This window comes from Anopheles coluzzii, chromosome 2 (assembly GCF_943734685.1).
Source record: "Anopheles coluzzii chromosome 2, AcolN3, whole genome shotgun sequence".
Classification (NCBI taxonomy): domain Eukaryota; kingdom Metazoa; phylum Arthropoda; class Insecta; order Diptera; family Culicidae; genus Anopheles; species Anopheles coluzzii.
Window position 1 is genome coordinate 35,501,657 of NC_064670.1, and position 12,462 is coordinate 35,514,118.

The 12,462-nt window shown below is 44.9% G+C and overlaps 2 protein-coding genes across 3 annotated transcripts in view; one reads left to right on the forward strand and one right to left on the reverse strand.

Moving 5' to 3' along the window:
* The window catches only part of LOC120961078 (synapsin), a 42,280-nt gene extending 36,672 nt beyond the window's left edge, over nt 1-5,608 (forward strand). For both annotated transcript variants that reach the window (XM_040384699.2, XM_040384700.2), the window contains 3 exons: nt 1,193-1,360; nt 1,441-1,714; nt 2,840-5,608. In XM_040384699.2, the coding sequence (XP_040240633.2) occupies nt 1,193-1,360; nt 1,441-1,714; nt 2,840-3,012 (615 nt within the window). In that variant the 3' untranslated portion in view covers nt 3,013-5,608. The remainder of the gene's footprint in view (nt 1-1,192; nt 1,361-1,440; nt 1,715-2,839) is intronic.
* Nucleotides 5,609-11,073: 5,465 nt separating this feature from the next.
* Nucleotides 11,074-11,974, reverse strand: LOC120950045 (piercer of microtubule wall 1 protein). The gene is made up of 3 exons (XM_040367785.2): nt 11,685-11,974; nt 11,502-11,610; nt 11,074-11,427 (listed from the first exon to the last, which is right to left on the reverse strand). Exons 1-3 carry the CDS (start codon nt 11,788-11,790, stop codon nt 11,316-11,318), a joined length of 327 nt encoding a protein of 108 aa, XP_040223719.1. The 5' UTR covers nt 11,791-11,974; the 3' UTR covers nt 11,074-11,315.
* Between the last annotated feature and the right edge of the window lie 488 nt (nt 11,975-12,462).

Consider the following 12,462-nt stretch of genomic DNA (forward strand, 5'->3'; position numbering starts at 1 on the left):
GCGCGTTTTGATGTTGCGGACAATCAAAACACTTACGTACGTTAAAGGTGCGGGCAACTCAATTGAAAAGTTAGTAAGAACCTTGTAGTCCTTTCAAGTGTTGAAGCACCAGCATGGATAAAACCCTATTGCATCATGTATCTCCAAAGACATTTTAAACTGACATTTGGATGTTGTAGAAGAAGACATTTCTTGTTTTTTTTACCTCGCAAAATCAATTACGAATGTACATTCCTTCATGCAAAAGATGATCCATGTCATTGGCGTGTCCAGACAATGCGACATAACGCCAGACGCATCCACTTTGGTTGCGTTTTGATTCCCCCAACCATCACTACTCCCTCGTACACGCAAAGACTAAGGAATTCGATTCGTTGCGTAGGCGAGCGCGTGCAACCGATGGATGGATGGATGAATGGACGAGGAAGACCTTTTCCAGCTGCCACTGGTTTCCTACACATCGATCACAATCTGACTCCGCTTTACGACGAATTCCCTCTTGGCGCGATGAGTACAATACTCTATAATTAAATCAACCCATCAACCACAGCCGTGCGGTTGGCCTGAAGGGCGATCAGATTCGTGCACACTAATGGCGAGGAATCGCGAGGCGATGATCTCAGCCCGAACCTCACCCGCAAACGCACCAGATGTCAAGCGCCGGCGGCACGTGCGTGCACAAATTCCTAATGCGGCCAGTATTTTGCGATTCTGTGAGGCCTACGAACGTTGCGAGCGAAACAACGAGGGAAGTTAAATGACTCAATCAATGACGTTTTCGTTCGTTCGCGGGTCAGCGGGTATGATACGAGCAATCTGGATCCGAGAACAACCGAAACGAGTGGGTTTAATTTGAGAGTATAAACTGCTTCGAATGCCTTGAAACCGGATGTACATTATGACTAAGGAGTGCCGCAAGTACTAGAACGTGGCGATTAAACCACAAAGCGACGGAGGATGGATCCATTCACGCTGACCCAATGGCTGACTAATTCCAAAGTGTTTTGGTTTGTGGTTTGTTTTGGTTGATGCTTTTGATTAAATGGCGCATCAATTAATTGTGTATATGTCTCCCACCGTTCCCACGAATTGGGCGCCCACTCCTTCCTTCTCCGGGGCTGCTTACCGTAAGCAAATCACGACGCACCAACACGCACGCTGATTAATCGTTTCCGCTCTCGTTGTGCCACAGGTGTCCGAGCTGTTCGGTGGCATGGAGGTGTGCGGTGTTGCCGTCATCGTCTCCAAGGAGGGCAAAGAGTTTATCATCAGCGCAGCCGACTCGACGTTCCCGCTCATGGGCGACACCCAGGAAGAGGATCGTCGCCAGATTGCGGATCTGGTCGTCGGACGCATGCAGGTAAGTGTTGGCACGCGTTTGGAATGCCGTTGTGAGTGAATCTCTCGCTACTCTCGCCACTCTGCCTGTCCGCCATCTAGAACGTCTGCCGTCCTTCGATGATGACCAAGGCCGTCTCGCGCAGTTCGATCTCGTCGCGCGGCACTAGCCCGACGGAAGATGCGCCGCCGGTACCGATCGGTACGCGCCCGGTCCCGGTTGGTGGCGGACCGCCACCGATCCCGGAGCGTACTACGCCGGGCGTTGGCTCGATCGGACGCCACGGTAGCTTCAGCAGCCAGTCCGGCGAACCACCGGAGCAACCGTCCGAGCGGGCACCAACCCTGAACTCGGTGGGACGGCGCGACTCGCAAGGTGGGTAGTCAATTGCTGAAGGATATTCAATAACATAAACATTGAACATAGATAGAAGGTTCACATGGACATGAACGACAATATACTGGTCCTTCTATTTGTGAAACATTATTTTGATCAGACCTAGTTATCATGCCCGGTGTTTAATTTTTGGACTCGAGTCTTTGGCTTCTTGTCGCGAAACGGCGCAAATCTTGTTCATGAAAAAAATCATCCTAGCAGAGATAGATTCACTGGACCTTTGAGCTAGAGTTAATTTCCACGTACCTGCTCGTATTCTAAGAAACTTTAGGCTACTAAGAGTCGACCAAACTAGACGTGCTTATAGCGATAATGTACCTTTGACTGCGATGGAAATCAGATTTAATGCACACTATGACTCTTTTGGCTGGAATTCCCTAAGTTAACCTGTTTTTCTTGCTATGATACTCTTTGTTATTTAATTTGTGCTGATGTTACATTGTACCGTGATGCTTTGCGTTATTATAAGTTTAGTTTATAAGATCAGTGATAAGGCCAAAGATGGCCAATCACTTAACATTTACAAATAAACAATTAAACAAATCAGGAATCAGCAAACTTAGAATATATTGATCAAATTGATGAATTGAATTCATGATGTACTGGGCCAGATCTTTAAAGCAATATTTTATAATTTTATTTATTTTGAATTTCTATAGAATATAAATTTCAGATATCAGCACCATATGTTGCAAGAATGTTGGTAAATAATTCCTTATTCATGTGTGAAGATTATAACCCGATAATTGGTTCCTGGAACTATCCAAAAGGTCATAAAAACTGTGTCTGACTTTGAGCTGTATAATTTATTTAATAATTTGTTTCTTTATTTTTTTAACTTCAAACGAAAACTATAGAGCAAAAAGTTCTCTGAACGCGTTTGAACATCGAATATCCCGAAGTAAACTGATAAATAATTGCCATTTATTAATTCGATGTATTTTTTACTTATTTTCCATTTTTGAGATTCAAATTTGAATAAATGCAATAAAAGTTCCCATCCTGTCGCACTTTAAGTGCAGTCAAATTGCAAATCGTTCTGAACTGTGACGATCGCCGATTACACATCCAAGTGACAATAATCGCCTGTTTTCTCCCTCACAGCCTCCCAGTCGAGCAGCGTGTCGGGCGTATCGTCCGCGTCGGCCGCCCGTTCCGGTGTCGGCAAGGTGCCAGCCGCCGGTGCCGGCCCTGGCGGTCCCTCGGTCGTGGAGGACGCGGAGGACACGATGAAAAACCTGCGCAAAACGTTCGCCGGCATATTTGGCGACATGTAGGATTTGGCTAAGAAGAAGAAACAGACCCGCGGAGGCAACGACATCAGCAGCAGCAGCACGGCCGGCAGCGCCACCGGCAGCGTGCTGAGCACGCGCGAAAGCTCGATCGACAGCGTGCTGGTGCGACCGGTCGCCGAACCGGCCGAGAAGCCACCCGGCGACCGGCCGCCACCGGTCCATCAGCAGTGCAACGGTGCGCCCGGCCAGCCGTACATCGGTGCGGCTGGCAGTGGTGGCAGTGCTATCGCCGCCAGTGCGCCGTCAGTCACCAGCACCACCGCCGGCAGCATCAGCAGCAGTGTACATAAAGTCAATGTTTCTTCTTTGGATGGTACCAGCGCATCCACCAGCATCAGCATGAGCAGTGGCAGCAGCAACAGCAGCGGCCAAAGCACCTCCGCGGAACCGAAGCGCCCGGCGTACGATCCGGCGCTCAGCGAGCGCATCAACCCCTTCGACAAGGAGGCCCGGATCGCTGGCACGCCCGGGCGCAGCGCCAGTGTGAGCGGCGCGACCGGCCACCCCACTAGCAGTAAGATCACAACCAACGACGACACCGCTCGTTACACTATACAGCAAGGTATCAGGGAACAACCATCGCTAACCGGGCGCTTCCAGGCACCCGCCGCCACCGCCGGGCTCGGTGCAGCCGTCGTCCCACCGCCGGTCACCCTGCCCGCTACTGGCGCTACAGGCGCAACGACCGCTTCCTCAGCCACCTCCTTCTCCGCCACCTCCTCCTCCTCTGCCTTCTCATCCTCCACCGTTTCGTCGTTCTCCGCGTCGGGCTCGTCCGGCTACTCGAGCGTCACCAGCGGCGGCCTGCCGACGGCCTCGGCCCCGGTTTCGGCCGCTGCCGGCGCCTCCGCCACCGTACCGACCAGCGAGCAGCGGAAGCAAGAGTTTGGCCGCACCAAGCGTGCGTCGTCCGACGCGGAAATCATCTTCGGCGACCGTGGGCCCGACTTTTTCGCCAAGCGCTACGAGCGAGCCGGCGGAGAGTTCCGCCAGCGCACCGAGTCGCTCACGGATGCGGAGCTCATCTTCGGCACGAGCGCGGTGACGGGGCCGGCGGCCCCCACCCCACCCAACAGTGCGGCTCCGTTTTCGCCCGCCGCAAGCAGCACCGGATCGGCGGCGGGACGGTACGGCACGTACGGCAGCCGGGACAGTGCCAGCTTCAGCAGCACCACCACCTCCGACACGGAGTTTGCGTACGGCCGGAAGGACCCGAGCATGCTGACCAAGAGCATGTCCGTCGCGTCCGATCGTTCGACAATTCCGGGCCGGCCCTGGGCCCGCCCCGCAGTGCACGAGGACGAGGAAGAGCTGGATTTAAAGTAAATGCGCGGGACGTTTGTCCCGTGGCGGCCCGTTCCTGTTTCTGTTTCGCCTCCCCTTTGATGTTCTTGTTCCGCTCGGCGGCTTTCCCCTTCCTGTTGTGTGCCGGGGTACCCACATAACCCGTTCGCCCGTTCGCTGTCTCGCGGGGGGGAATGGCAATGTTATCTGATAAGCTTTTAAATGTAATACCGATAACCAGACACACAGTCACACACAGGATACATACCCGAGTACACAAACACACACAGCGACACGACACATGCAGATGGGGGTCTCTTCCGGGCACTGCGCCGGGCGCGAGAGATCTGCCAAATTTGCCTCTGACGTTTCCTGGTTTCAAACAGGCCGAACGAAGAATTGCGAACGGACAAACCGACAGGGGACCGTCGATGGGAATGCCAACGTGAAGGGTATTTCGGTACCATCGGTTGGAAAGCATTGGACAGTACAGCACAGGACCGAAAGAAAGGGGTAAAACAACTGTAAATTATAAGCGATATTCACATAACTTCTAAAAAAAATTCTGGCTCAGCCACAGAATGCCGAAAGCCCTTACGGTGGCCACTTATCGAGCAGCTTGTTGCAAACTGAGGTGAATCAGTTTTGCGCACAAACAGATCCGAAAGAGGTATTCCGAAGGCAAAACAAAGTAAGCATTGAGCGAGCCACAGGACGAGGAGGCAGTTTTCGTTTGTCCTTTTTCCTCGCCTACTAGTGGGTACCATTATATTCTCCTAAAAAACAAATAATGTTCCATTGAAGGATTCACAATGAGAATGATGAAAATGATCGATCAACATTACCGACACAAGTACGAGTGCTCCGTGGTGGAATGTTAAGCTAAGTGCTGCAAGCAATCGATGTACGATCGGTGAAGACAAGCCACTGTGTTTGCTATACCTAAATGTCCTATGCATATCATTGTGTCACCCCCTTTTGCTTGGTAATCCATTCAAACGCTATGTGTGCTTGTTTGTGGCGCGTTGATTTGCCGCACTTCTGAAATTACCTTACTACGACTGATTAGACGTACTGGTTTTTTTGTTTTTATTTGCCAGCCGGAAGGAGCACCCTCTAGAGCACGACACGAGCGATCCGGCACAGTTGCCGTCTCCGTTGCACCACTAGCAAAACAGTTACATTTAGACGTTCGAAATGGTCGTTAGCTGGCACCATTGCGCGCACACGGTAGAAATGCTCCCTTCCGGCTCGCCTAGCTAGTTCTACACCGATGCGCAAGCACAGTTGCGTTGCGTTTCTCTAAAAAACATTAAAAAAAACAAACAAACAAACATGTCAGTATTGATTTTAATTCGTAAGACCTTAACTACTAAACTAACGCTAATCGTTTACTATGCTCTTGGCTAAAAAGTACTTGCGTGTGAGGAAAGCAAAAACACACGCAAATTATACACAAACACTCTCCCTATCTTTCTCTCACTCTCTTCCTCACCCGTATACACGTAAAGCATGATACAGCATAAAAGGCTAGCGAAGGGAAAGGCGCCACCTGTGGAGAAATGCACAGCGGCTAAGCTGGGCAAGCGTAGCCACTTTCCTTCGAATCCACTTTTCTCCCAGCGTGCGGCATGAATGAATGTTGTTAGATTAATAATAATTACAATTTAAAATGCTGCTCTCCACCATTCCATCCCGCCCGTCCGCCCGTCGAGCCGTTTTGACGAGCGGGCCAAGATCGATGTCGCTACGATCACGTGTACCGATTCGCACAGGTGTGTACGGGCGGGCGGGTACTGGGTCAGAGTGGTCAGATCGCCAGTACATTACATATATCATATGAGGACAATATATTATTAAGATATGACTAGTTGATATTTACACAAATTCTACACTAACACAGACAGCCTGGACGGGGAGAGGCAAGGTAGAGAAGAGAAAAAAAACCCACTGAAAGGAAGGTGTGCAGAAAGGCGCGAACTGATTTGCGAGTGACAAAATGGAAACTGAAGAATGGAAGAGGCTATGAGAGTAGGAAAAGTGCTATTTACTCATCTCATGCATAATCCCCAAGCTGTAATTGGAAATGGTTAACTATAATTGCTGCCATCAATTGATAATCCTGCGTAAGAAGCGAAAAAGAGAGTATCTATCAACTTAAATATCCCCGTTTGAGCAAATGATTCGAATGTTTGCCACTGTTTATTGCAATCATTCCCAAAATCCTCTAAAAAAAATCAAAGAAGCAAATACACAAATAACCTTTTTTTTGTTCTTTTGTAGTCTTATTGTTAATGCTATGAATGGGTGGGAATTTTGAAACATAGTCGACTACCCGTACACTCTTCTCTCCCCATGGAAGTGCGTTATTGTTGTGTTGTGTTTGCAATGAAACCTACGCACAGTGGTTTACTTGGGAGCAATTGGCGGACTTTTTGTATTTGTGCTAAAGATTTTAATTTGTGTGTGTGTGTGTGTGTATATGTGTGTGTGTGTATATATATATATATATATATATATATATATATATATATATATATATATATATATATATATATATATATATGTGTGTGTGTGTGTGTGTGTGTGTGTGTGTGTGTGTGTGTGTGTGTGTGTGTGTGTGTGTGAGTGTGTGTGTGTGTGTGTGTGTGTGTGTGTGTGTGTGTGTGTGTGTGTGTTTTTTTATAGCATACAAATGTTTGAAAATATTTTTTGCTCGATTCAGCCAACCAATCTATTTGACTTCAGCGACTTTTTTTTTATTTGCTTTACTTTAATTTCATTTACTAGTACGGAATTGTGTTTCATTTCTCCATTACCAAACCACTCCATAACTTAACAATATTTTCCTATTATTCAGTTCCTCTCATATGCGTTTCATTTTCTTGGTTATACTACCAAAAATTTAATCAAGGGAATTATTTTACTCATCATCTTTCTCTGCATCTACTCCTTCGAATTTCTCCAAAATAGGATGGAATGGTTCAACTTTTAAGCTAATAATTTCAAAAGGGGCAGCTAGGGGCAGCTGAAATTTTCAGAACATGTTAACAACACATTGATTCAATATCTTACAAAGTTTCAAGAACAGGAGATTACAGGAAAAAAAAATGCGAAGTGTCTAAACTTTCAGTGATGTAAAATGCTTGGGCTTATTTGACTTTTTTATAAAAAATCTCAATTGTTTGATAATAAAACAAAACTTTGAATAACACTACGTGAAAGAGGAGAAAAAAACCTTTAAGAAAAGTCGTGCTTTCGACCATGGGTGATTGCTTTGATATAATTAAAATTTAAGTAAAAACATTCTCTAATATTTCATATGAAATACATTTTTTACACATTTTTTTAGTTCAAATCGTCATATCTTAAAAACTAATCGACGAAAAAACGTGAATTTTTGGATTAATACTAAGCAACTATCCTACTTTTAGTAGTACTGCTTAATTTTTAAATAATACAATTTTTTTATTTGTGCCTAATGTCCGCCCTTAGACTATCGTGCTACGCTTCGTGCACTGGCCATCAAATACAACACCCTTACTGCCCTTTTTTTATTTAAAGAAATGTTTTTTCAAATTGTTTCTCCGTACAATCGTTACCGTCACCACAAAACAACTACAATAGCACCAAAGAATGCAATCAGTGTGTTCATGTTTTTGCAGTTACGAAACCGAACCGAATAATGCATTTATTATGTACGAGCAGAGCGCGCAGGAGGAGGGCAGGGTTGATGATATTATCGTATATATATAGGCAAAACTAGCACTGTAAGCGAAGCATGTCAAAGAATATCAGTGTAATAGTGTTGTTGTTTCAATCGTTAAACAAATAATCTTTCTCCCTTTTTGCTGCTGGCGCTATGCAACCCCTCGCCCCAAACCCAACAAAACCCCCAAAAACCACCATTCCTCTCCGATCGCATTACGCGGCGTGACCGATCATCAGTGACGATCCGTGCCGCGATTGCGTGTACGTATGTGTTTGCGTGTTGCGTCTGTGTTAGAATTATACAAATAGAGACAACGAAATTAAAAGCAAATATGATGTGTTACAGTTTGTTAATCAACAGGACGGTACGTTTTCGTGTGTAATGTGTCTGTCGGTATGTGTTTGTTTGCTTGTGTGTGAGCAAAACCCCGAAGTTAAAAATGATCAATAACACCTAAATGTCACGGCGAGTGATGTTGTATTCCAAAAAAAAAAAAAAAAACCATTCCACTCTTCGCTTCACAGCGATTGTATCATCAACTTTCAAACAACGCCATCAACTCTCGTTTTGCTTACACTGCAGTTGTGTGTGTGTGTCTCTATGCTACGACAACCAAACGCTACATGCAGCAGACAAACACATACAAACAGAACGCTACATTCATTGATGTACTATGAGGATGTAATTTAAAATGTTACTGTTAAAACACAATTCAACCATACTCATATGCAACCCCCCAACAACCCCGAGCAAATCCTTCCCAACAGCCAACCATTTAATGTGCGTGTGTTAAGGAACATTTTCGTTTGCCGATGGTTCGATGCGATACAGACAGGAAAGATAATATTATTATTACTGGATATATACTATACAAACTGAGTGGTGAAACAGCATACAACCAAACCGTAATCAATTACAATTGCAGCAAAGCAAAACCAACACAATGGAATACGAGACTTATAGTAGATGCGACAATGTTTCTAGAAGTATAAACTTACACTAGCTACAGAATCAATGTTGAACATAAGATATTAGAGTAACCGGTACCAGTCAAAACCTTGCGAAAGCTACCACAATAACAACGGAGTAAAATTTACCCAAAACCAATACCATATTAGCAGCAGCAGCAGCAGCAGCAGCAGCATAATGCATAATTTAACTGATCATCTGGCACAAACACATAGACACACAGCCATAGACCATGACTCCGTTTGGGAAAAGGGATACGTTAGTGTCGTTAGGCAACCGATAACCGTAAAATACAATGGAAGTAATATTAATTATCCTAGCTAAAACCAAACCAAGCAAATACTGAAATGGAAGTTACGAAAATAAAGTAAACAAAACGTGCAAGTGTGTTGTTGCGTTTGCTTTTGTGTAAGGTAAGAAATGGAATCGGAGTGTCGTGAGCCAGTCGTGGGATTCGAAACGGTAAGTGTTACACAGGAAGATACACAACACTTTACAATAAGGTTACAAAAGGTAATAGATTCAATAGGATTTTCCTTCATAAACACTGCAAGTGTCATTGGCAATGATCGGCCTTCAACGGAAAAGACAATCGTTGATTTATATTTGCCCCATTGAATGATGACGATGTTCTATGCATGTGGTTCCAATGCGCTTTAAATCCAGTCCGTAGTCTTCAAGACAATCTATTAGGGGACTGAATGCAACGCCATTCAATAATATATGCTATTGATTAGCGTACACCCGACTAAAACGTGATGCAGCAAGAATTGGTTTGAGAATCAATGCGACGAAGACGAAGTACCTGCTTGCCGGAGTAAGTAATGTAGTAAAGGAGTTCTGCTTTCTCGGGACGATCGTTACTTCGTTGTCGTTGTCCGACATCAGCAGCGAAATCCGGAGATGCATTGTGCACGGGAATCGTGCATACTGCTCAGCACCGACTGCTGAGAGCCAGAAGACTTCGACTAATCCTTAATGGCCACCAGTCCTAGACCATCCGAGAGGAGGATGCAAACGCTTTGGGCATGGTTGAGCGACGTATCCTCCGGACCATCTTAGGCGCTGTGTTCGAGCATGAAGCGTGGAGGAGAAGGATGAATCACGAGCTTGTTGAGCTGTACGGCGAATCGAGCATCCTGACGTTGGCGAAGACTGGCAGGGTACGATGGCTGGGGCGTGTTATGAGGATGCCGGACTCATGTCCCACCAAGAAGGTGTTCGACAGCGATCCCTAGTTTGGCATAAGGCGCAGGGGAGCACAGCGAACTCGGTGACTGCATCAGGTGAAGCGAAACCTGTCGGAGATCGGGTGTCTATATGGATGGGAGGCTGCAGTCAGGGACCGAGCATCCTGTAGAATGATTGTTGACCAGGCCATGTCACATAGGATCGTATTCATGTAGGATCTTCAAGATCCCGATGGATTAATCAATAAACATATAAACATATAAACATATATAAACATAGACGTGCTCTATCGTGAGCAGGCCAATAAGAGAGAGAGAGAGAGAGAGAGAGAGAGAGAGAGAGAAAGAGAGAGAGAGCTATTGTTTAGCTTAATTCGTTTCTTTTTGGGATCTCCGTTTAGTCTCCATTTTCAAAATGCTTTAATTTGATTCAAAGTTGTATTATTGCATGCAAGTCTGCTTTGCTGCATAAAAAGAGATTTCACGTCTAGCATGTAGGTGGCGCGCTGGCTAGAGATGTTCTCACCGTACCTGCAAAAAGTAACTAATTATTCTATGACAATTTCGGAACTAGATACTCTATTGAGTTTTAATATGCCGTACAATTACTCGTAGCTTGTTCTACTTACTTTTAACTAATAATGTTAAATTATGCTGCATTATTCAATCTCAGCGACAACTAGTTAGAGATGCTAGCAACATTGGAAAAGAACTGTGTACTTTTGATTGGTGTGTCTGTTGTAATTAATTTTCTTATCAATTTATTTTTTTTACTAACGTGCATGTTAAAACATTTTTTTTTTTGGAGCCACTTATTCAAACAACAGTATCAGAATATATTCGAATCTCTTATCGGATGGGGTTAAGAATTTTTATACAAAGCAAAACTTTTGATAGAGAGGTGAATAATTTATTAACGTGCAAATTCCTTTCAGTTAAGAACACATTAATACAAAGTTCACGAAGCGTATAGGTTAATATTCGATGCAATCGATTGAAGTGAAAGTTGCTGATGCTAGGCTAACATGTTTGTTGCACTCTGTCGAACTCAGTTAGTAAGTAGTAGATGGTATCAAAAGGTGAAGGTATAAGCAAAAGTCCTCTAGTGCTGGTGCAAACGCTTCCCCGCACTATTCGTTGAACTTACAATACGGACGATCCACGGCAGTATTGAGCGAGTAGTTGCGGAACATACCGCACTGATAAAGATGGCCGGTGAATTTGTGCGACTTGGGAAAATATCTATGGAAAACAAAAATTAAAAACATGCTTCTAAAGATGCTCATAAACTCGCTACAAACTTGCTCGATGCTTACTTATGCGGCACGGTATGGGGACACGGTGGATAGTACCCGTAGTCAGCGTTCGAGGTGCGATAGATGGGATTGCGCCCCTCCTGCTGCGAACCGTAGCCAGTGAATTGATCTGTAAACGAAATGTGGATAAAGGCACACCGTTTTTAGTTACTTGCACAAGCACACACCGTCCCAACCACTTACAGGGACTATCGATACGCTTCGGCAGGGACAGTCCCTTGTAGATATCAGCCGTATTGAGCGCTTGCTCGCTAATCTTCTGATTTTCGCTATCCATTTCCCACCACATTCAACACAAGCTGCCCCCACAGCAAACTCGCTGCACTGTCTGGAAATTTGAATAATTAACTGAACTGCAACACTGCCCGTGCACGGCTTTTTTATAGGCTGCGGGCGCGTGACGCGTTTTGTTGACAAAGGTTTAGATTTTGCTACCGCTTCGTATCCGTCCAACGGCACACTGTTTACTGAGGTTTTGATAAAACAATAACAAGTGGGCCGCTGCTGCATAGCAACGGCATCCGGGCGGTGTCGATAGATATCAAGGGGGAAAAGTTTGAATTGGGACTACCAAGCAGTTCGAATGTACGCGAACGGTCGTTTGGAAATTTCGTGAAACTGGCCTAACTTTCAAAGTGGGAAAAAGCAATTAAAAAAACAACGTAAACTTTTTTTCATTTATGATCGATTCAGTTTTATCAGGTAACTAGACCGTTTCCTGAGAATGGATTAAAGGGACGAACAGAGTTTTTATGAGTCCGTTCCAGTTTTGAGCTATTTTAATTCAATTTTAGTCATAATGGAAAGCTTTTTAAGTTAAATAATTACTTTTTTAAATCAATCATCTAAAAATTGAGCTGTTTGTAAATGCAAAAAACATCGTTCAAATCATTTGTATGTTGTTTTTTTTTTAATTTTATTTTCCAAAATTATTTTACTACCCCAAAATTCTTTCTCAAAT